The sequence below is a fragment of the Sparus aurata genome, chromosome 1 (assembly GCF_900880675.1).
Source record: "Sparus aurata chromosome 1, fSpaAur1.1, whole genome shotgun sequence".
Classification (NCBI taxonomy): domain Eukaryota; kingdom Metazoa; phylum Chordata; class Actinopteri; order Spariformes; family Sparidae; genus Sparus; species Sparus aurata.
In genome coordinates, this window is record NC_044187.1 from 20,737,980 (window position 1) to 20,759,576 (window position 21,597).

General features: G+C 44.0%; 1 protein-coding gene across 7 annotated transcripts in view; it reads right to left on the reverse strand.

The window, feature by feature from the left end:
* adgrl3.1 (adhesion G protein-coupled receptor L3.1) overlaps positions 1 to 21,597 on the reverse strand; it is a 132,043-nt gene that overhangs the window by 39,173 nt on the left and 71,273 nt on the right. For all 7 annotated transcript variants that reach the window (XM_030412152.1, XM_030412185.1, XM_030412176.1 and 4 more), the window contains exons 8-11: positions 8,553 to 9,017; positions 6,516 to 6,619; positions 5,525 to 5,710; positions 3,887 to 3,925 (exon numbers count right to left, since the gene is read on the reverse strand). In XM_030412152.1, coding sequence (XP_030268012.1) covers positions 3,887 to 3,925; positions 5,525 to 5,710; positions 6,516 to 6,619; positions 8,553 to 9,017 — 794 coding nt within the window. The remainder of the gene's footprint in view (positions 1 to 3,886; positions 3,926 to 5,524; positions 5,711 to 6,515; positions 6,620 to 8,552; positions 9,018 to 21,597) is intronic.

Genomic DNA, 21,597 nt, shown 5'->3' on the forward strand with positions numbered 1-21,597 from the left:
GCATTAATTGCTGCACAAACCCAACCATCTTGGAAGGAAACTTGCATTTTACACTTTTTTATTGAGACTATATTCCACAAACGCATGAGCCCTTCACAAGATGGAATAAGCACAGTGCAAGTATCCAAAGAGCACTTGTATGTAATCACCGCGAACACCCTGCAGCACTTCCCCCATCGTCTCCTCGTGCACTTGAAAGTTCTGATGGGCATTTCTTTCACACTTTTTTCTGACATTTCATTGGCAGATACATAATGTCAATCATACGAGTTATAAACAGAGTGATCAATAATAAAGGAGGTTAGAACGAAACACACCGAAAAACTTCAGTAATAATCCCAAATTGGTCAGAAAAAACTATGTACGTACACTATTAGTGCTGTCATTCAAAAGTTGAACCAGGAAATGAGTCTGTAAATGTGACGGTTGGCTGCAGACAACAATAACTCTACAATTCCCCTTTTGTTATCTCCTCCAAATGGCTACATCTAATCTGGGGATTTGTTTTAAACCTGCACGATGTTCTGACTGCTTCTGTTTTATTGCTCCGCTGGACAAATATCTGCTATTAACTTTGCTGAGCACAACTATTACAGATAGGAATAATGTCCTGGATGATGGCTGATTTGGGGGTGTGCGTGTCGCACCATACATCGTCGAAGTCTGTTTAATGTGCAGGTATGTCTGTTAGGAGATACGGGTGTGCTCATAAGGTGTGTGTGTGTGTGTGTGTGTGTGTGTGTGTGTGTGTGTGTGTGTGTTTGTGTTGGAGGGAGTGCACAAGGGGCCGGGAGAAGCATTGCAGTGCATCATTCTGCTCCACTTGCTTTACAGTAGCAGTCGAGGCAACTGAGAGAGAGAGAGAGAGAGAGAGAGAGCAAGATAGAGGAGGGAAGGGGAGAGGATGCTCCGTCAGCGCAGCAGATATGGCGGCGGTGGCGCTGCTTTCCATTCGCTCGTGGGGCTGCTCCAGAGTGCTCACTTTGATGTGTTCCAGATAACCCCCCTTTTCTACTCTCATTAAACTTTTCATTGCTTTTTATTGAACTTTTGATTATCTTGCATTTTCAATTTCATATAATTTTTTCATTGAAATTTAATTCACCGGCGACGAGATTGCATCTGTAGAGGGAGGGAGATAGGTGAGGAGAAGAAGGGGGTGTGATTTCCTTGAGGTCCAGACATCTCCACATCAGAAACTCAAAGATGGAATATACGTGTTTGTGTGTGTCTGTGTGTCTGTGTGTCTGTGTGTGTGTGTGTGTGTGCGCGTGTGTGTGAGCCTGTAAGCTCTGGTGCCGTTGGTGACATTTCTATCAGCACAAGTGTGAGGACTTGAGGGCTAAAATGGAGACAGGTTTTTTAGGGGTCTTCAAAGAGGGGAGAGACTCTGCAGAGACAGATAAGGGTGTCTTTTGTGTGTGTGTGTGTGTGCGTGTGTGTGTGAATATGTATTACAGGGTATGCACGCGCATGTGTGCATGTACACACAAGCGTGCACGCACACACAACCACATGCACACACCAGTAAATGGGGCAGAAGTGAAATGCTTTGAAGCGTCGGGGTAATCCAGCGTAAACAGCAGCGGCAAGACAGACTGGAGCTGGGCTGTTCTACTTCTCCCAGCTACATGGGGGGAACACACACGCGCAGATGTACAGTATGTGCCTACACTCACGCACAGTAGGACATACTTTGTAAAAAATGACAGAGTTGGGATGTTAGAAGGACGGGAAAAAAAGGGGGCGAGAGTGGTGGAGAGGACGGAACTTTTTTTTTTCTCCCTCCCGCTCGCTTGGCTGAGCTCGGAGAGAGTGCATGTTTTGAAAATGTTTTCATCAGAGCAGCAGGCTTATCTGTCAGTTGTTGTTGGAGTTTGTCTTCCCTGACAGGATGAGTTTGCAGCTAAATCAGGCTTTAAATTCACAGCATGCCGCGCTCTGACCCGCCATCCATAAATAGAGGGCAAATTAGACATTGTCATTGAGCATCACTGTCTCCTCACTGCCCCCTTTATTGTTTTTCTCTCTCTCTCGCTCGCATTCCATTTCTGTTTCTGTGAGTCTGTTCTCCGTCTCTGTTTAATTTCTCAACCCCCCCCCCTCCCTCACTCCCTCCCTCCCTCCCCCGCCTCTCCCTCTCTCTCTCTCTCTCTCTCTCTCTTTCTCAGTCTACCTTGCGGACTCTAGCTCCTTCCATCAATCCACCCTACAGCATCAAAGCCTCTCCACACCACCAACTTCATCATGAATAAATTGCCAATTTAGTATACATGAAACGAGTCCCTAGTTCCCCAAACGAAGTGAGAGAGGAGGGAAGATGAAGTGTGAGAGGGAGGGAGAGAGAATGAGAGAGAGAGAGAACGAGAGAGAGAGAGAGAGAGAGAGAATTCAATTATTTTTGTCTCTATTAAGAACCCAAACCTCCTGCCCACTCTCCTCACTTGGCAATTAGTGCTGTAGATAATTAACGAGGAGAGGGCAGCGCCACACCACATCCCTAATCACGCACATTTCTATCTGGCGGAGTGAGGGACTGTTGGTATAATTTTGTTTCACATTACTAAGGCTAATTATATAATCGATCACTCCCAGCCCCCTGCAGTAACCAAGGTGTGTGGCGGACCGGTTTGGATTTTTTAACCTGCGACTAGCTGTCAGGGCGCCGCCAGAAAACGTCTTCGCTGTGTTTATTGGATTAAGGGAGACGCATAAAAGGAAAAAAAAAATGGCCCAGACTGTTTTGATGCGACGGCATGAGATCATTGTTGAAAATATATTTATATATTTGCGGGGCGGTGCGTGCAGTGCATGTGTGTGCGTGTCAGCTCGCATATAGTCATAAGCCATGTTCTATGATGTGACATTGCTGACTGGTGCTGACGTTAAGACTTTTCAGGGGGAGAGTGGAAAAAAGCCTGCATCAGGAGAAAAAGAGCTAGCCCATCAAGGGTGTGTGTGTGTGTGTGTGTGTGCGTGTGTGTGTGTGTGTGTGTGTGTGTGTGTGTGTGTGTGTGTGTGTGTCGGAGGATACAGGGAGAGAAAAAGAGAGACTCTGCAGTCTATCTACACCACATGGATGAGGAAGGTGGGGTCCTTTGATGTTCCCAATTGTGATTTATTATTACTATTTTTTTTAGCTGACCAGAAACATGCCTAAGTGATGTTAGATTTTCTGTTAGCAGGGGGTGGGGGGTGGGGTCAAGGCTCCTGTGGAATCAACACAAAGAAACATCAATACGAGTGGAGAAATAAGGATGCAAAGTAAATTAATACTGAGCCACAAACACAAGCTGGTATTATTTTTAAGGCACTGAGGCCATGACCAAGCAATAGGCGACAGAATATCCATCATGCTCAGCTCTTTCTCTCTGATACGGCAGACAGAGAGGACATTTCATTGAATGGAGATGAATAGCGAGGCGTTTTTCGGTTCCAGGCAGGCCTGTTTACAATTCTGTGGACAGAACCGCAAAATAGATGAGCTATTATTGATATTGATCATGGCCTCTTTATCAGTACCACTGACTCTGAATGCAAGAGGACCAAAAAAAATAAATAAAACAAGGGTGAGAGAAATAGAAAACAAAAAAATGTCAGCGAACCCTTTGAGGAGACCGAAAGTTTGTTGGCAGACACCAGCGGACGGCTGCACACAAGAACAGACACGTTCAAAACGGCCGCCCTCCTCAAAGGGTTGGGATGCAATTCATAAGACAACCGCTGCAGCATAGAATTAGATTTCTAGGCCAAGCGTTGCAATGTGTGATAACACACACACACAAGACACACATATGACATGCTGAGTGTGAAAGAGAAAAGAAAAAAAAAAACACACGTCCGACTGCGGTGCAAAGTAATCAACGACACCAGGAAGCGGAAATACCTGTGTGAAAAACCTGCAGGACCTTTCTCTCTTCTGAAGCTGCAAATTCAAACAATTCAGCTGTTAGCGATATAACACCTCCCAATCACTCACTCACACACACACACGCACACACACACTGGGGTGCTCAGAGGCAGTCACACACACTTCATTGACATTGCACAAAAAAGACTTTAGTGGCTGAAATGTATTGTCATTCTCCTCACTTGCGCATGTTTTCATTCCTTCTCTCGTAACCGTTTGACTGTTCCTTTCCCCGCTTACCTCCAGATTGTTGTTCATAATTTCCTCTGTTCCCTTGTTCCCTTTTCTGCTCATTCTCTGCTTCCACCGTCAAGTGAATTGATGGCATTAATTACTCTGCCACTCGTGCGTGATTGGTCATATTCGATTTTCTAACCAAAATTAGCATAATAAGCCGGCATATTACTCAATTAGGTATATATATAATTGGGCCATTATTGAAATCAGGAGGAATGCGTTTTCTCTTTTGTGGAGGACATTTTTTTCATTTTTTACTTTTTTAACAGATTCAACCTTTAAACAGGCCATTTGGTCAACAGCGAAACACAGATTAATTGATTCCACTTACACGTGCTCCAGCATGTATTCACTTCACACGTGTGACTGAATAACTTAGCGAGCAAGCGCGTGGGAGATGCAAAGAGCGTGATAGTGAGACACAAAGAGGCAGAAAGGGGAGAGGAGAGGGGAGACTCGACGCTGAAGCCAGTGACTGAATAAGAGGTGGCACCGGCTGTCAATCCGGCTGCTAAGGCCCGCCTATCACTCTTGACCTCGGCAGAGCCAAGCAAGAAACAGTCCACCATCCAGTCAGTCAGTCAGTCAGTCAGTCAATTAGCCAGCCGAGCCAGCCGGTCAGCCGTTCCCCAATGATTTAACTCACTCTAATCGAATGCCTACATGCACAAAGTACAGAACTATATTTTTTCCTTGTCCACCACGCTAGTAAAACAGATCCTTTGCATACTCAGGATCGAGTTTCCATTTATGTAAGCACTCAAGCCTGCCCATCGACGGCATCTTTGCAGCCGTAGCTCAACGGCTGAACTTCATTTAACAATGGGCTGTGACGTAAAGACGCGTCCTGAGCCTGTTTTCATCTTGAGCGCTGTATGTTTTAATGAGAGTAACTCCCGGGCCGAGACAGACTTTTATTACATTTCGGCCCTGATCTGAGAAGAGTTGTAGGAACCCTGCCAAAGACTAAAAGCAGTTATCTATCAGCCATAATGTTGCACAAAACTTGTTACAAACACACACACACACACACACACACACACAGAAGAGGATAAAATAATGTCTAAAAGTAGCTATTTATCATCTGGAGCTCGACAGTGTTATGTATGGTTCTTCATCAAACTCTGCACACAGAGACTTTTCTAACCCCTGAAGACCGAGCGTTAGACAAAAACACTAACCTCCGATGCTATTCATCTCACTGTTAACTCAAAGGAGTCCCTCTATCTGGTCCCTTTTCCCTCCCTCATCCCTCTTTCTCTTAATTTTCTGACATTCACCCTGCACCCCCCTCCAATGCTAGAACCTGCAAGAAAATCATTTATCGCACTCAATCACCCACTGAACATTGACCGAAAGTGTCCCAGGTCGCGTTACCTTGGTGAGGCTGCGGGCGGCGCTATCCTTGCCCCCGGGGGTGAGGTTCCTGAGCTGGACATCGAGCAATTCGACCAGTTGTGCCATGGCCCGCACTGTGGATGGAACATCGCCAGGACGCAGAAGCCCTTTGGTCTGCTCTGCGAGCTCCCTCGCCACGATCGCCGCTGTCTCCCCCGAACGGAGCTGCGAGCCAAAGGGGGCGACGGGGTGGAGGGAGGGATAGTGCCAAAGTTGGATGAGGTGAGAAGTGAATATGAAAGTTGGGAAGAGGAGAGAAAGTTGGCGAGGGCGTGAGGAGGGGGAGGACACGAGGCGAAGGGCAGAGAGGTAAAGGACAGATGGAGGAATGGATGTCAGCAAGACGAGAACAAAGATGGGATGAAGGAGCATAAAGGGAACAACAGTGATGAGGTTATTTGAAGTGGACAAAACAAGTCTGTGTAACTGCCTACATAAAAACATGTACTTCACGGAAGCATCTCTACTGACTTTAAAACTTCCGCTGGAATACAGACTTCACAGGGACCATTTTTTTCCGTCGATGTTTTGTCTTATAAAGAAAAAGCCTGTAAAGTCTTGTGGCTCATGTGAGAACAGACACAAAGCTGTGAACTGACATTCTAAAAACTGGAGCAACAGAATAAGAGTATCTTGAAGAATCAAACAAAACAGTATTTTCCATGCAAGAGCAATGCATCTATGCAAAGTGGCCTTTCCCGATGCCCGTGAGCCTATTATGATAAGCACAGTGTTAGCAAATGACCTTAATGGACATTTCCATTCCCCTACAGCAATATCAGATCTCTCAGACCTCAAATGCGAGTTAGAGTTAACAAATGAAGATGGATACGTGGCCTAAATCTCCCCCTGTGGTCAGTGCGTCCTCATGCGTGAGAAGTCCGCTCCAGGACTATCTATCCATAACACATAGCCTAAAACCAGGGTTCAGCGGGAGCCAGCGGGGCCAGTAGCCAGCATTCAGACTTACTTTCTGCATGATGTGGTTGACCCAGGGCGACGTGCAGTTGCTGAGGTCAGGGCCTTGGGGATCCCAGTAGCCCAAATGGGCCACGCATACGTATGTGGCCACGCCTGCACCGCAAGCAAAACAAACAGGGTGAGACAGCGCTGACATTCACCAGGAGACAGGAAGACCCTTGAGGTGCCGGGGGATCACTGAGCGGTGTGTGTGTCTGTGTGTGTGTGTGTGCGTGTGTGCGTGTATGTGTGCGCGTTGATGGTCGGAGAACCATCCCTGTCATGTGAGTTAACTGATTATAAAAGGAGAATGTCCTAAGTGTGCAACCATTTAAGGAAAAAAAAAAACAGAGTGACTTGATACCACCAGCTGCCATAAACAAAACTTCAGCACTCTTTGGCATTGATTGTCTCTGAACCTCTAAAGGAGGAAGGAATGCTTTTATACACAATATATTCCTTATTTAGTGCTTTTGATGATGTCAGTGGAGAGTGCAGTCTAACACAAATCTCCCACAGTCTTTAAATCTTTATATCTGGCGATCTGGTGATATCTGTTGTTATTTTTCATCAATCAATTAAAGACTTATTTGTCACCTATCTGTATGTGATTTTTAACAGCCCCTATTCCAACTTCGGATCCATTACATCTTACTCCTCTCCTCCCCACAATCCGTGGAATCCAAAATCAGAGGGGATAAATGCTCCAAGCATTTTCCTTTGCTTATTACATCAGGGTTTTTCTATGCGTGTGTGTGTGTGTGTGTGTGTGTGTGTGTGTGTGTGTGTGTGTGTGTGTGTGTGTGTGTGTGTGTCCCAATCAAAATCATTCATCTATTTATTTTCGTTTCAAGACTTTAATTGTTCGGTCAATTTGTTTATAGTGCTCATTTCAAAACAGCAAATTATGACCAAAATGCTTTTCGGAGAAATTTAAAACACAATTAGGCACAGTTATTTAAATCAAAAAACTAATTGATTGATGCACTTTGGTCAGAATTCATTGTTTTAAGTGTTGTGTTCTATAAATGTATTGACTGCATTTGATTATTGAGGATAATAGTTACCCAACAGCCAGGGTTCTTATGGGTCGGCCTTTGAAGCAACACCATGTCATCCTATGACAACGGCCACCACTCTGCTCCCCTGTTGTAGCTTTACATACATTTCACTTCAAGATACCATTTTCCAATATATAACATTGTTATGACGTAATGAGTTTTGTTTGTAATTAGAACCTACCTTACATCTGAAAAATTGTTATTTACGACAGCAGTGTTAATCTCAAAAAACTGTACTCAAATTACTTTCACTTTCAGTAGCCTACATTTAATACACGCCTCAGCTCCTAAATCAAATGTGCCTTCCAAACAGGCGTCTGTCAGGTTGGGGAATGACGACCTGTAGAAAGCTATTGGTCACATGGCGGCTAGCTGCACACTGTGAGTGTTGCAGGAGTTACGTTCTGCCATCAGTCCTTAATGAATTTATTTCAGTGGACGGCTCTGCAGAAAAGAAGATTTCTGAAACAAATGGATCGGCTGATACTACCTCGGGGTTATCTGTCTTACCTGTACCCTCAGAATTTGAATCATAAAGTTTAACACCATTGTCAGACAAGTCACACGAGTTAACCTGTGTGGCACTCAGTCAGTTTGAACTGCTATCCAGTAGCATGTGCAGCAAATAGTTTCAGCATTTAATTACTTTGAACAGGTTAAGGTTGTGTTTTCTTGATCTGCTGCTTTATTGTGTAATTAATAGTTTAACTAATACTTAGACATGAAAAGGGTTTTGAAAATGTGTCGACCGTTTCCAACAAGACACCTCCAACATGGTTACAGTTATATTTCTGCAACATTTTGCTGGCAGTTTTTCAAAGAACACACAAAATAATAATAGCACATAGACATGCACATTGCACTATACAAAGCTTTCACACACACTTTAACTAACCTATCTAACTAGCCTATTTTTAACCTATTTGTCCTACCATAACAATCCTTCTATACATTCTGCTGTACAGCCACCCATACAGCTTCCTTACCCAGCGTCCCTACAGGGCAGGGCTGTTTGGCTGTCTGGCTTTGCTGCGTCCGGGGCCACGATATGTCAGCCGTCACCCTCGGACTGCAGAAGTCTTGGGGAGGCAGGATGGGAGGTTGCGGGGCTGCTGGAGGGACCAGCACTGGCGTTGAGTGACCTCCAGCTTTCCGGTTGGTGTCAGGAATCTGGTTGGTGTCAGATGACGAGCCGCCGGCGGGGACCAGGATGGGCTTGCGGATTGTGGTGGTGGTTCGATAGCGCTGGCCTGGGGAGGTGGTGAGGAGAGGGCGCGGGGTGGTGTAGTAAGGAGGAGAGCGGGTGGTGGTGGTGCGGCTGGTAGATGAAGAGGAGGAACCAGCTCCGCCGCCAATTGGAACTCCCCCTCCTCCTCCTCCTCCTCCTCCTCCTCCGCCGCCGCCGCCACCGCCTCCTCGGTTTGGAGGCATCATTGGAGGTGGGCGATAGTCTGCAGAGAAAAGAGAAGGAGAGAAGGTCACAAAAAACACAGTACCTGGTGCATGAACTCAGCAATTTGTGGGTCCCAACATGACCAGAGTGAAAATGTTCTTTATGAGCTCGTCAGGCCAGGAACAAGAGTTCAAAAATGTATCCCCAAGATAAAAGAGCAAGAACAATGGAGTTGAAAGGACTGTGATCAAGCAAAGCATCTGTGTCAGCACCGAGTGATGTGAGCAATGGCCTGCAAGCATAAATAATACTACAATGACAGCCACTAACACATTTGCAGGCAGTCATTTGCGCAGCTCTAAATAGCTCTTACAAGAAGTTGCTCATGTTTCTGATGATTTCCTGACGTTGGTGTTCCATCCCTCGTCAGTGGCGTTATACCGTGCGCCTGATCTCTGCGGGGCTCATTGTCCTCTTCATCGGTTACTCCAGAAGAGAACAACGTAAAGCGTTGATGCAAAAATCTCCCATTCAGCACCAACAATTGGTTTGTCCCCCGAGCGTGCGCGAGGTAGCCCGTCTTTCCTGTGGGACTGGCCTGCATGTAGTTGTTCTTGCTGCCTGTCAGCGAAGCATGCGTTCGGTGTCATGTATGATTCATAACATCATGACATCACGAGAGGCAGGGACGCCACTTAAATGCATATGACACATTCTTTTAATGTCAATATTTAATTGTAAAAAGGCTCAATTATGCACATTGACTCTGTTCAGGGGACGGAAATACAGAAAGGAAAAGGATGACATGATGCGAAGAGAGAGGAGCGGCGCATGTGTCGGTGAAGTGTTTCACCGTTCTCCTGTGAACATACTACAGCAGCGTGTCTCACTCGATCTGATAAGCTCCAGTCGCTTTCAACGGCACGAGGCGCGAATCAATACTGCAAGATCGAAAGCTGAGTAGCGGGGAAATAATTGTTTTAATTATCTTCCTTTTGGATTATTTCACCGCTCTCAAAACATTTGGGAGTCATCAAGTGTAATACTGCACACAGGCGGAGCTCGTTCTCCGAATCTGCACTCGTGCACATTTCTTTAACAAAGCGGCAAACAGCTTTGTCTGTCACTGTGAACACTTTTATTACTCAGCTGAGATCGCCTAAATGTTTCCTTGGATAAACATGTAAATTACACTCAAGAATATGTTTAGGAATTTGTAGTTACAGGAAACAAACTCACAACCTGTGTATTAAGCTTGAACCTGCAGATGTTCATCATCGTGTCAATTAGGGGGAATAGCTCCTCATTTTGTCTCTTCTTACTTTATCTATATCCTGCATTATTTCATAAGATGCAGCAACAGTTAAGTGCTCAAGCCAGATCAACACGACTCTAAATATACTTTGCTTGCAGGCCTCTACGAACGATAAAAAAAATGTGTGTTTGTGTTTCCATAGTGTGGATTTCCTACAATACACACGAAGAGTACAAACAAACAAGAGAGGCTAATAAGGCAAAAACACAGAGGCAGCTCGCTTGGATCACAAAACTATTTAAAAATGAGTCCTCACAGTTTCACGTTATGCCACTTTTATGAGAGAAATGTTTATTTCATAATCACAGGTTTCTCGCTTAGTCATCAGCTGAGAATATTGTGTACCTTCAAAAAGAAAACCTGAAGCCTAACGGTGAAATACTCCAGAGTGTGGAGGAAGCTGAACTTGCCCAAAAAGATTTCCCTCACCATCTCCGTGGCGACCAGCTACTATGAATACGATTTGTTTTTTTCTGAAGCGTGTGCAATACACCCACATCACGCCACATGATTTCTGGGTAACGGAGTCCTTCAAGTTCCTTAAAAAATTAAGCTATTGCTTCCTGCCAGTTGGGGTGGCAAAAGTGTGAGGTTGCCTTGTGCCCCGATGGGAAGAAATTCTCGACTCCATGATTTTCAGCAAAAAAAATGGAAAGCGCAGCACTTGTGTTTCTGTGTCTGAGGGGGTTGGTGTGCCTAAGGCCATAATATGTACTACACGCTGGTCACTGACATTGAAGGGTTATAGAGTTTGTCATCTCTCAACGGGGCTGTATGTTTTGCTCAGGAAACGGGTATGATTGTAAAGAATTTATCCAGGCTCACACCGATCAGATTACTTTGAAAGGTAGACAGTTAATGGATACAAAATAATGGCCAATTTTTTGTCACATGTATCATTAGATTACAAAAAGTGTAATCTTACCTGATTATTTTGAAATCAAACATTGGACGAACAAACTGATGTTTTTTTCTTCTCCAAGAATCTTTAATGCGAATAAAATGTTTTATTCATATTCAGCATTTAAATTTGGTCAACTTAAATTACGCTTTCAACAAAAGTACTGGCACAAAGTTGTACTGTGTGTATTCTGCAGCATGTGGGATGCTGTGTAACAAATAGGCCACAATTTAAAGGTGTAAACAAAGCTGTAATCAAGTAATCCATGGCAATGTAACTGTAATGTAAGTGCAAATATTTCAAATGGACACGTTAGTTATCTTTTGTAATTGACTGATTACATTATTCCAAATACATGATATCCTTTGCTCCACGTATCCATTGGCTCACAAAACTGGACATATACAAGGAGATGGAATGTTACTAAGTACATTTACTCAAGTACTGTCCTTAAGTACAACTTTGAGGGACTTGCACTTGGAGTATTTCCATTTTATGGTACTTTATTCTTCCATTCCACTTCATTCTGGAGGCAGATATTGTTCTCTTTACTCAAAAAGTTATTCTAAAAACTAATAATTAACAAGTTGCTAATTACTCTTCAGATTGTACGCTGCATTATATTCAACTGGTTAACATGGTAGAAAAATACTGATTACATTGATAAACAACCAGATCTGATAATTACCCAGGCCAGTAATAGATTGACCCGTAGTGAACAGTATGCAGTATGCGTACCTGTAAATATATGTATAATTTACCTTTTCTTTTACTTCTGATACTTAGTTAAAGTAACATTTTAGCAAGAAAATTACTTTTGATTCTTTAATACGTGTCATATCAGACTTTTACTCACGTACTATATGACTTTCGGGTACTTTATATAGACATAGCATTTGTTGTGCTGTTCAATGATTTCTAAACCTGTTTTATTCAGGGTTTAACGTGCACAGAATTAGATTACTGTAGTGTTCTGCTAAATGTTTTCGTTTCTTGTTTCCTTCGGTCTAAGCGAGGTGTGAGTGTGGAGAATGAAAGTGTGAATGTGTGGACGTGTGGGTGTTTATATTATTTACTGCGAACCCAAGTCGTCCCTTCCTGTGGATTCTTTAGGTTTAATTAAAGACCCGGTACTCCCGTCTTTCTCACTCTCCCTCTGCCTGTCTGTCTGTCTGTCTGGTTGACTGACAACCACGTAACGTCTCGCTCCTCCTGTACGTTCTGTTCTCTTCCTCCACAACTCAATGGAGTGTTTCCGTACCTAAACTGCGCTGCTCCCCGTTCCTGAATCACTGCCGCCCTGCCTCATGCATTCTCCACGGAACATTGCCATCAATCATGCGTAGCAGCAGTGGCCTAGGGACTAGCTGTCAATCTGAGAGCGCACGCGCGTGTGTGCGCGTGTGTGTGCTTACGAAACAGGGAGTGTGTGTGTGTCTATCTGCACTCAAACGGGAAGCTCCATTAGGGCCTCTGCCACAACAACAGAAGAGTAATGGTGTGTGTGTGTGTGTGTGTGTGTGTGTGTGTGTGTGTGTGGAGGTTGATGTCTGCTGTCATTTGAGTACAGGGGGAGAAAACACAGGGGCTGGCAGCTTGAGGTGAGGTAACACAAAAGCCTGCAAGCATCACAGGCAAGGGGCCACAGCACTTCACTACCCATGCATCTCTATCTCTCTTCCTTCCCGTTCTCTTGACATTTTCCACCTGATTTAATCGCTCAGTCGCAAACTTTCCTCTCACTTTCCGCCGCCACTTAAATTCTCCCCATTGTCAATTTTCTGTATTTCCCGACACTCCCTTTCAAGTGTGCTCGCCCATGTCTTCATTTCGTCCTCCCTTTTCTCTCCCGCTCTTTGGATGAAAAGAAAAAGAAAGATCTTGTAACGTGATGAATTCATCACCGGCGCCACTCAGGACGCCGTGAAAGACGCTGTAGGGAACTAAAGCAACATGACATAACAGCTTCATGAAACATTTATAAAGACGAACAAAAAAAAAAGGGGCTAGAGGTTGTTCTCACGGGGGCTGACATATCTCCCGGCGTTTAAGAGTGAATGTGCTGTGACAACTTCATGATGTCGGCTAACCTAAACGTTGTGCTCTTTCGCCGGGAATGATGCTACGAGAACAAGCGTGTGACAGGAAGCAGAAAAAATAAAATAAAATTTGGTAAAGCGTTTCAAACTGTACAGAACGCGTGCCCTGCATATGCATGCGGTGACATATTTTGACGGATATGTTTCAGGGGAAACATCGGTTACCCCATAACATGCTTTCATGTAGCGGTCGTCCCGTGATTAAACGTGCTTCCTCGTTTGGCTGCAGAAATGTGAGAAATGATTTGTTGCTGCACTGACTCAGGAAAAAAAGCCCGACAACAGCATTTACTATTCTAACCAACAGTGGGCTATAAGCTTAAAATGAACCACCTGATGGTAATAAAAATCTCAATATGTCACAATATGGCAGATATATGGAAAATGGTAGGGGCATAATTATACACGTATCGCATGAATAAATGAACAGGTAGCTCTCAGCTTGGGAAGCGTCTTTTAACATCTTTGAACTTGGCTAAGATCCCACTACTGAAACACTGTCTCTGAAGACATTTTTTGGTTATGGGTGGCACTGTAATTACCCGTTTTAAAGTCACTCTGCACTTCACAAATTCAATCTGCAGTCTCACAAACAACCTTTAATATTACCTTCTTTTGCATATCAAATAATCTGTGTTTTATGTAAAATAACTGCCACACAGCCTTCATAAGCCGGCTAAACGTCAGCCAACTGAATGATAAGAATTTTTCAGTGCTTACATTCTTTACAAGCTGATGGCAGGGATGTCACGAAGCATACTTCCTTATAGCTGAATGTCTGAAAACGGTCAGTTGTCAGCTTTTCCCAAAAGAACACCTAGTTCAGCATCACAGCAGCACACGGACCTTTGTTGTACGGTTGCAGTTTGTTTGGGTTTAGGCAAGAAAAAATTTGGATTGCTTTGGGCAAGAAAAATATTTGCTCTTTTGTATATATCTTTTATTATATCTTTTTATTATATCTATTATATCCTATCTTTTTTGTGTTTTTCTATTTATTGTCTAATTAACTATATGCATGTTTTTCTGATTCTTTCCCTGCACTGTTGCATCTCATGCTGTTGTAACAAGTGAATGTCCCCGTTGTGGGATAAATAACGCCAATCTTAATCTTAATCTTAATCTTAATCTTAATCTTTTCCTTGGGCAAGAAAACTATTTGGTCAGGTTTTAGGTAAGAAAACTACGTTTGTGGCATATCTTCTCTACATCAGTGAGTTAAAACGTCTCATCCTTAACTTCTGGTTTCACACTGAACATAAACAGCGGTCTTCTGATTTAAAGTCCCCATGCTTGTTTAAGATGACCACCCATCCCTCTCCTCACTTCCTCCTCTGCAGCTGCAGTAATTACAACACCTGCAAGAGGTCGCTTCACCCAAAAAAATTCAAATACGGCTCGTAATGACCTCCTTTAATCTGTTGTTTTATTTCCGACGAGGACAGGCTTCCCGATAGAAACAACAAAAGAGCAAACATTGTTGTTGTTCTTGATGATGCTGCTCACACCCTCAAGAATTCTATTATTTGAGCTTTCTCCTTAATATATATGAGAATTTGAACCGTACAGGAAAAGTTTAACGTGATCAAGAGCCCTGGAACAGCTGGGATGGTGCGAATGTTTTGTGGTCTATTCTATTCTATTCTATTCCATTCTATTGTGCCCCTGTTTGTTGACCCTGTAGAAAGCCCACGGGGAAGGTGAGACAATGGCAGGCTGGCAGTAAACCTGTTCCTGGAGTTGTCTATCTGTCACCACACCGGAGGGACCACAGAGACGCTGTCAGTCAGCCTGGGATGCCGGCACATGATCGGCTGACATGCAGATAGACGTGTGTGTGTTTGTGTGTGTCTGTGTGTGTATGCATGTGCTGTTGTTTGTCTGCGTGGGTAGGATTGCCTGTCTCTGCCGCCGCACTGCACTGTTTTTTTTTTTGTTTTTTTTCGCCGAGAATGCTTTTGACTTCTCACTCGGTAAACAGAGGGATCGTAAAAAACCACAAGACAAAAGGTAGAAGGCAGGCGGCAGGAGGAGAGAGGAGAGGGAAAATGAACTTCCCCTGGCAAGTTTCCCACGTCATCAGAAACGAGGCAGACAGCAAGCGAGCGAGCGAGAGAGTGAGAGAAGAGGAGTGAAACAGAAGCAAAGAGAAGAGGGATTTGAATTAAGACAGAAGTTTCACAGGGCTGAGACTCGAGTGTCTATTATACTCGTATGGTCTTTCTTATTATGCGAGATGATTACTTTCTGGCACTTTCCTTAAAAGTTACTGCCTCCTTTGCCTCGACGCACACACACATGCACACACCAGCCTGAACAGTGGGGAGGGTGGATCCAGAGGGGTAACAGCGAAAATGATAATCTGGAAGGCACAAAGCTTTCTAGGCTGGATAGCAGCACAGACACTGAATGGGGCTGCGTACTGCGATAACGCGCTGCCCCTATGGCTGGAGTGCGCACACACACATGCACACAAACACACGCTTGTACAGACACACTTTCCACTTAGTTGTGCTTCAAGCAACACACACACACACACACACACTTGAACAGAATTTGTACTTTTTTTTCCCTCTCTCACTTATGTGCGACGCAATACACACACTCAACACAGAGCTCGTGGCGAGTGGCTCGAGCCTGCTGATAAGACAGAATGGAGCACTTCAAAGCGGTGATACTTGGAGATAGAAAACAACCTCAACTAATAGAGCCTCCCTCAAAATGGCTGCCAGGCACCGCCACGTTCTCCGGCTAAATGTGTCACATATACGGAGGCCGCATCACACCAGCCGCTCAGCCCTGTCGGCTTACCGCTTGCGTAATCGCGTCAACCCTCTGCTGAGGTCGGGGACACCTGCAGCAAATTTGCCAATTACATGCTTCTTTCTTAATCGGGGGAAGTTCCCTTGTTCAAAGCAAAAAGCTAATGGGACGGACCTATTTCTTTAAATGTTGTTTTCCTGTATAATAAGCGAGGGAGTTCATCAGCATATTCCTTTAAAGCCCGGATCGTAGCCTCTCCTATTCCAGACATGCACTGGGTTTATGTCAATTCTATGAGGATGACAAGCACAGTAAATATATATCAGGCATCCAGCGAAATCCCATTGCTGTGTTGAGAATGAAAGCTCTAGCCTCTAGCAGTTGACCCTGTGGTTATTCAATACTTTGCTCCCCGTAATTTATCACCAAGGCCCATCATTTAGAGATTAAGATTGCATCCACTTTGGTGCTCTCCTGCCCATTTTTTTTTTACATTCTCAAAAACGGAATCTGAATGGAGCCCAGCTATAGCGACACGCTCGGCTCGCTGCCCTCTCATGTATTCACTTCCTGTGGCTGTGGGTTTTCCCTACCACCCTGCTGTCCTGGCTAAGCCCGCTTAATTTGGCATCTGCTTTTTGGCAGAGGAGAAGCGGTGCGGAGGCCAAAAGCACGCAGAGCGCCCGACTGGGGCAATCCAATCGATAAGGACACACTGCAGGCAAGGAACAGGTGCGCCACTCGCCCCGAAGCAGAGTTCAGTCTCTGCCGAGACGGCTGTGTCGTAATCTATTTGGGAGGGAGGGAGATAGGCAGAGAGGGAGAGGGCAATAGAGGACAGGATGAGGACGGGAGCACGAGTGTAGACTGAGGTGTGAAAGACTATGTATCCTTATTCCTAGTATAACACTGTTTACTGCACACAGGATTGTGAATGCTTTTCGTGCAGTGAGCGACTGGGACACATTTATTTTAGAAATTAAGCTCAGCGTAAGTTCAATCAGGAAGACTGATCTTCTCATTCACCTCTCTCCCTGGTCCCTCTTCATGTAACCAACCAGATTCTGCCTCCAACATTATCCGCCAATCATGTCTCTGCTGTCATACTCAGAACTGCTCCCGTCTCTGCCATCAGTTGTTATTTCAGGCATTCGTGCGACCTTCCTCCAACCCATCCTCCTCCAGCTCTTCATCCAGCGGCTCTGTTCTACTCACCAGAATCAACTCTCCCCGTCGTCAGATCTCCAGGATCCTTCTTCCCTCCATCGCCACCACTAGTGTCTAGACTCCATCAGGGGCTTTCCTATTCTAGGCACAGCTTTCATTACCTCCCCAAATATTACTTCATCACCGTGGAGTCTAATCCCCAAACACTCTTGTCTTCTCTTTTTTTACACATTGCAATATATCTTCATGTTTCAAGTCGCTCCTGATTGAAATCAGATTCAACAAGACACACACGAAATTTTCTGATTCTGGGATTGTTAACCATCAACCAGATAATCGCTTATTTTTTGACATATGATACCACAATTGGGAGGATAATATTTTCAATTCAAGTGTTGCAAACAATCACAAACACACTAAGTAAACCTGCTCCATTTTGTTTTGAGTTCAATCACCTCAAGTGGTCTGAACAGGCCGGTCTTTACACACAGCCAGAATGCACACTCACAAACACACACACAGTTTGATGCAACGAGGCGCGAATGCACTGACGGTTCGTCTAATCAGCGATCTGGCGAAAGAGGGTCTCCACTTCAGCCATTAAGTCTTTTTATTCTTCCCCCACTTTAGCTGGTTTCCAACATTTCCGGCACTGCTTAGCCGTGTCGCTTGATTGCAATCCGGTGCCAAAGGAAGGAAAAAGGAGAGAGGAGAGCAGAGAGGAGACGTGGGCCAGAGGAGAGGTGGGGGAGGACGGTGGAAATAAGTGGAGAGGGGTTAAGACAATAGATAGTCCATGCTTGACTTCCTTAGGAAATGGAGCACTGTGATTCCAGCCATTAGGAGTTCAAAGGTGAAGATTTAAATTTCCGTGAACTGACAGAGTGGCAAGCAGAGGTCATCTCTGTATTACTGTGTATTTAATAGATTAGCGCAGAATGCCAGCGATTGATGGCTCTCTAATTAAGATTGAAGATATTACTTTTGACACTTTAAATATCCGACTGAAGTTAGCCATGGGTGAGTTTAATTGAGTTTTTATTTTTGACAACAATGATTTTAAACTGATTTACAAAGAATTTTGACCTTGTCCAAATTATATTTACACGCAGTACGAGGAACTTTTAAGTGGCTATGAAACAGTCTTAATTCAAAGGACACAATTGCTCATTTTCTTTACTATCTACTACTCGAATAGGTTTATGTACATGCATTAGAGTTCAACAGACATATCTCATACTGTCCAGTACTGCAGCCCTGTGTTCCCTGAAATGCTCTGTTTTAGCTGCTGTCACTTTAAGGCCTTCTCTCCTGAATACACAGTCTCCTTTGATTGGTCAGCTCTCACAACACAGCAGTTGTACTAAATGAATTCTTGTTTGCGAAACTAGCTGCTAGGCACAAATTATGCAAATGTGTGACATGGTGACATAGTGCAATGTTACAAAGTCATTTAATACAAGGTGAGACTACTGGCGAGGCGTTTCAGGAGCGGCGTTTTCTGTAGGAGAGAGGAGCTTCTGTCGGTGCAGACTTTGGCCTTTTTAACTTTCAAGATCTTCTACAAGCACAAGAACAAAAGCATGATAAGTCTCCTTTTAAGCAAACAAGACCATCATTGAGAAAACACTGGCTGTTATTATAGAAATATCATAATTATTCCTAATGCCTGTCTTTGGGTCGGATTCCAACTTAGCCGGGTTGAAACAAAGTACAACAAGTCTACTCTGTTTCACCTTTATCATCTTTTATCCAAAGGGGAACGCCACCAGAATCATTTATTCAGATTTCTTTAAAATTCATTGTAATAGCCTTTACTCTCTAAATATTTTCTTTTAGGTAGTGTTAAGTGTAAAACATTGTTTTAATATTTCTAAGTCTTCATTACTCACACCATTTTTGAGCAATTGAGTTGTAGCAACAGATTTTTAAAACAGTGCTAATAGAATACTGAAATCATCTCACGCAGAGTTAATGTCTGTGCATACTTTGCTTTAATAAAGTTGAAGTCATTATTGTGAATGGTTGTAAAAGAAAATGTATTTATGTCTCCTGATTAACACATTTTTTAACACAAGATGTCTCCGGGGCTGCTCCATAAACTTTCATAATTATCTACGTTTCCTGTTTTACTAATTTCAGCGTGCCTCTTCCATCCTACAGAAAATGCAAGTTGTTTCACCTGCACGTATGAACTTAAATAGATCAACGCCTTGAAGGGCTCAAATGAGAGGTGAAAATAAAAGACATACTTGTAAAATCGTTTTCCCATTTGTGTGATAACCTGAGGAATCGTGTTTTCGTTTGCCTTAGAATGAGCATGCTGTATGTACAAAGGGAGCGACTCCACCATGTTTCAGTACACTAGAACGGACAAACCAAACTGTACTGCTGTACTGAGCAGCCACCCGGCGCGGTGAGGTGAGGGGTTGTACAGTCGGATTTAATCGGCAACCTCACTGCTGGATCCCTTTAAATCCTACATACTGGACCTTCAAGCGTAATGTGGAAAATCTGCAGCAACAACGATGGAACAGAAAACACAGAAAGGTGCAGATAGCAGGAAAAATGAGACTACTGAAGAGAAATATGTGTGAAACAAATATGGGAAAGGCGTTGTGTACGAGTTAAGATCTATTCCGTTTTTTTTTTGGCCGTGTTCTCCCCTCCCTTCCCGAAAGATGCAGATAACATGAATAATTTTGCGACTTTGTTGGGAAAACTTTCTAAAGTGTGGCAAGGCAGACTGGAGGTGATAAATTATTCAAATGTTTCATTGGAGCCATGCTGCTTGCGTAGGGGCAGGCCTCTATAATATGCATGTAAGAAGACATGATGAAACAACTCCATAAACAGACGAGAGAGTGAGAGACTGTTTGGTGAGGAAGGGGTAATACAGAGGCAAGTGACTTTGACTCCGACTCTGAGTTGGCATTCGCACACCAGGCCCCTATAATATATACATCTGACGGAGACCCGATGAAATGGCCCTGTGTGATGTGGGAGACGGCTGAGCGCAGAAAAAGGAGGGCAGATTAAGCGGGAGATAAGGGCGACAGAGAGAAAAACAGTGCCGAACACAGAGTTAAAGTGAAGGATATATGAGGAGGGGAAGGGGAAATATTGAGATTCCTGCCATTGTTGAGTGTACGTGAACGTGTTTGTGTGAGGGACGGGAAGAGAAAGAATGGGCGTTTAACAGACAAAGAAGAAACGCAAACAGACATGGAAAACGATAAATGGAGGGAGGCAGTTCACTTTCTTCTTAAGTGCCGAGCACCGAGGGTGGAAGAATATGCATTTCAAAAAAGATCATTTGCTGCCGCGCGCTGCATCAATGCTGTGATTGAATACATGGGAGTAAACCTTTATTTCATCTGTTGGCCCGAGGTGAACTAAACCATACTTTTCCATTTCCTCCCAGTGATGTTTTAATCCTGATACCTAGAGCAAACCTCACGCGATAGATTATTATTGTCTGCTCAGAACACCGGTACTAGAACGTATTAAAGGTTGTAGTACAGAATTGGCAGTTATTCCTGGATTTCAAACTTACTGTGACTTAAAGGAGACTTATTATGCTTTTAGAGGCTCGTGTGCATGAAAGTTCAAAAAAAGGTCAAAGTCTACACCAACAGAAGCTCCTCGCTCCCACAGAAAGCACTGTTCCTGAAACGCCCCGTCTGTAGTCCCGCTTTAACTCTGTTACTTTGTGACATCACACTACGTCACCAGGTCACATGTTTGCATGGTTAATGCCCAGCAGCTAGGGTGGCACTTCAGACTTTGTTCAGCATCAAAGCATGTACACCTATTCTAGTAGTAATTCAAAACTCCTTTATAGTCCAGACAATGACAATGCTTCAGAATTTCTTCTTCCTAACTGTCCGGGGAGCGGCCTCTGTTAGCCAGCTGGACAGACCGAACACTGGAAGCTGTTCTGTCTGCGTTGAACCCCAATTACACTCAGTCCTCAGTGGCCAACCTCGGCCCTCCTCTCGCTCCACGGCCCATTTCCTGTCTCATTTTTGTATCTTTAAGAAGTCCATATGAGCTGAACAAAAGCAGGGCGAGCATTACGCTACAACACTAATGAGTGGAAACCCTTTAGAATGGCCCCTTTCCTTGGCCTGTTTCCTGAATGGACTAAGTGAAAGGGGGAAAAAAAAAAAAGACACCAGGCCCCGGAACATAGCAAGATTGACCATACTCACCTCACAGTATATGCTTAATGTATTTATAGTGATCCTGAATAATGAAGAGCAGACTGCAGGGTCTGGGTACAACAAGAAAATAAAAACCTGAATGTATCGACCCTGTTTTGTGAAGAATGAGAAAATCATGCAGCTAAGGTAGTTAATTTATTCCTTGTCTTCATTGAGTGAGCGGAGAG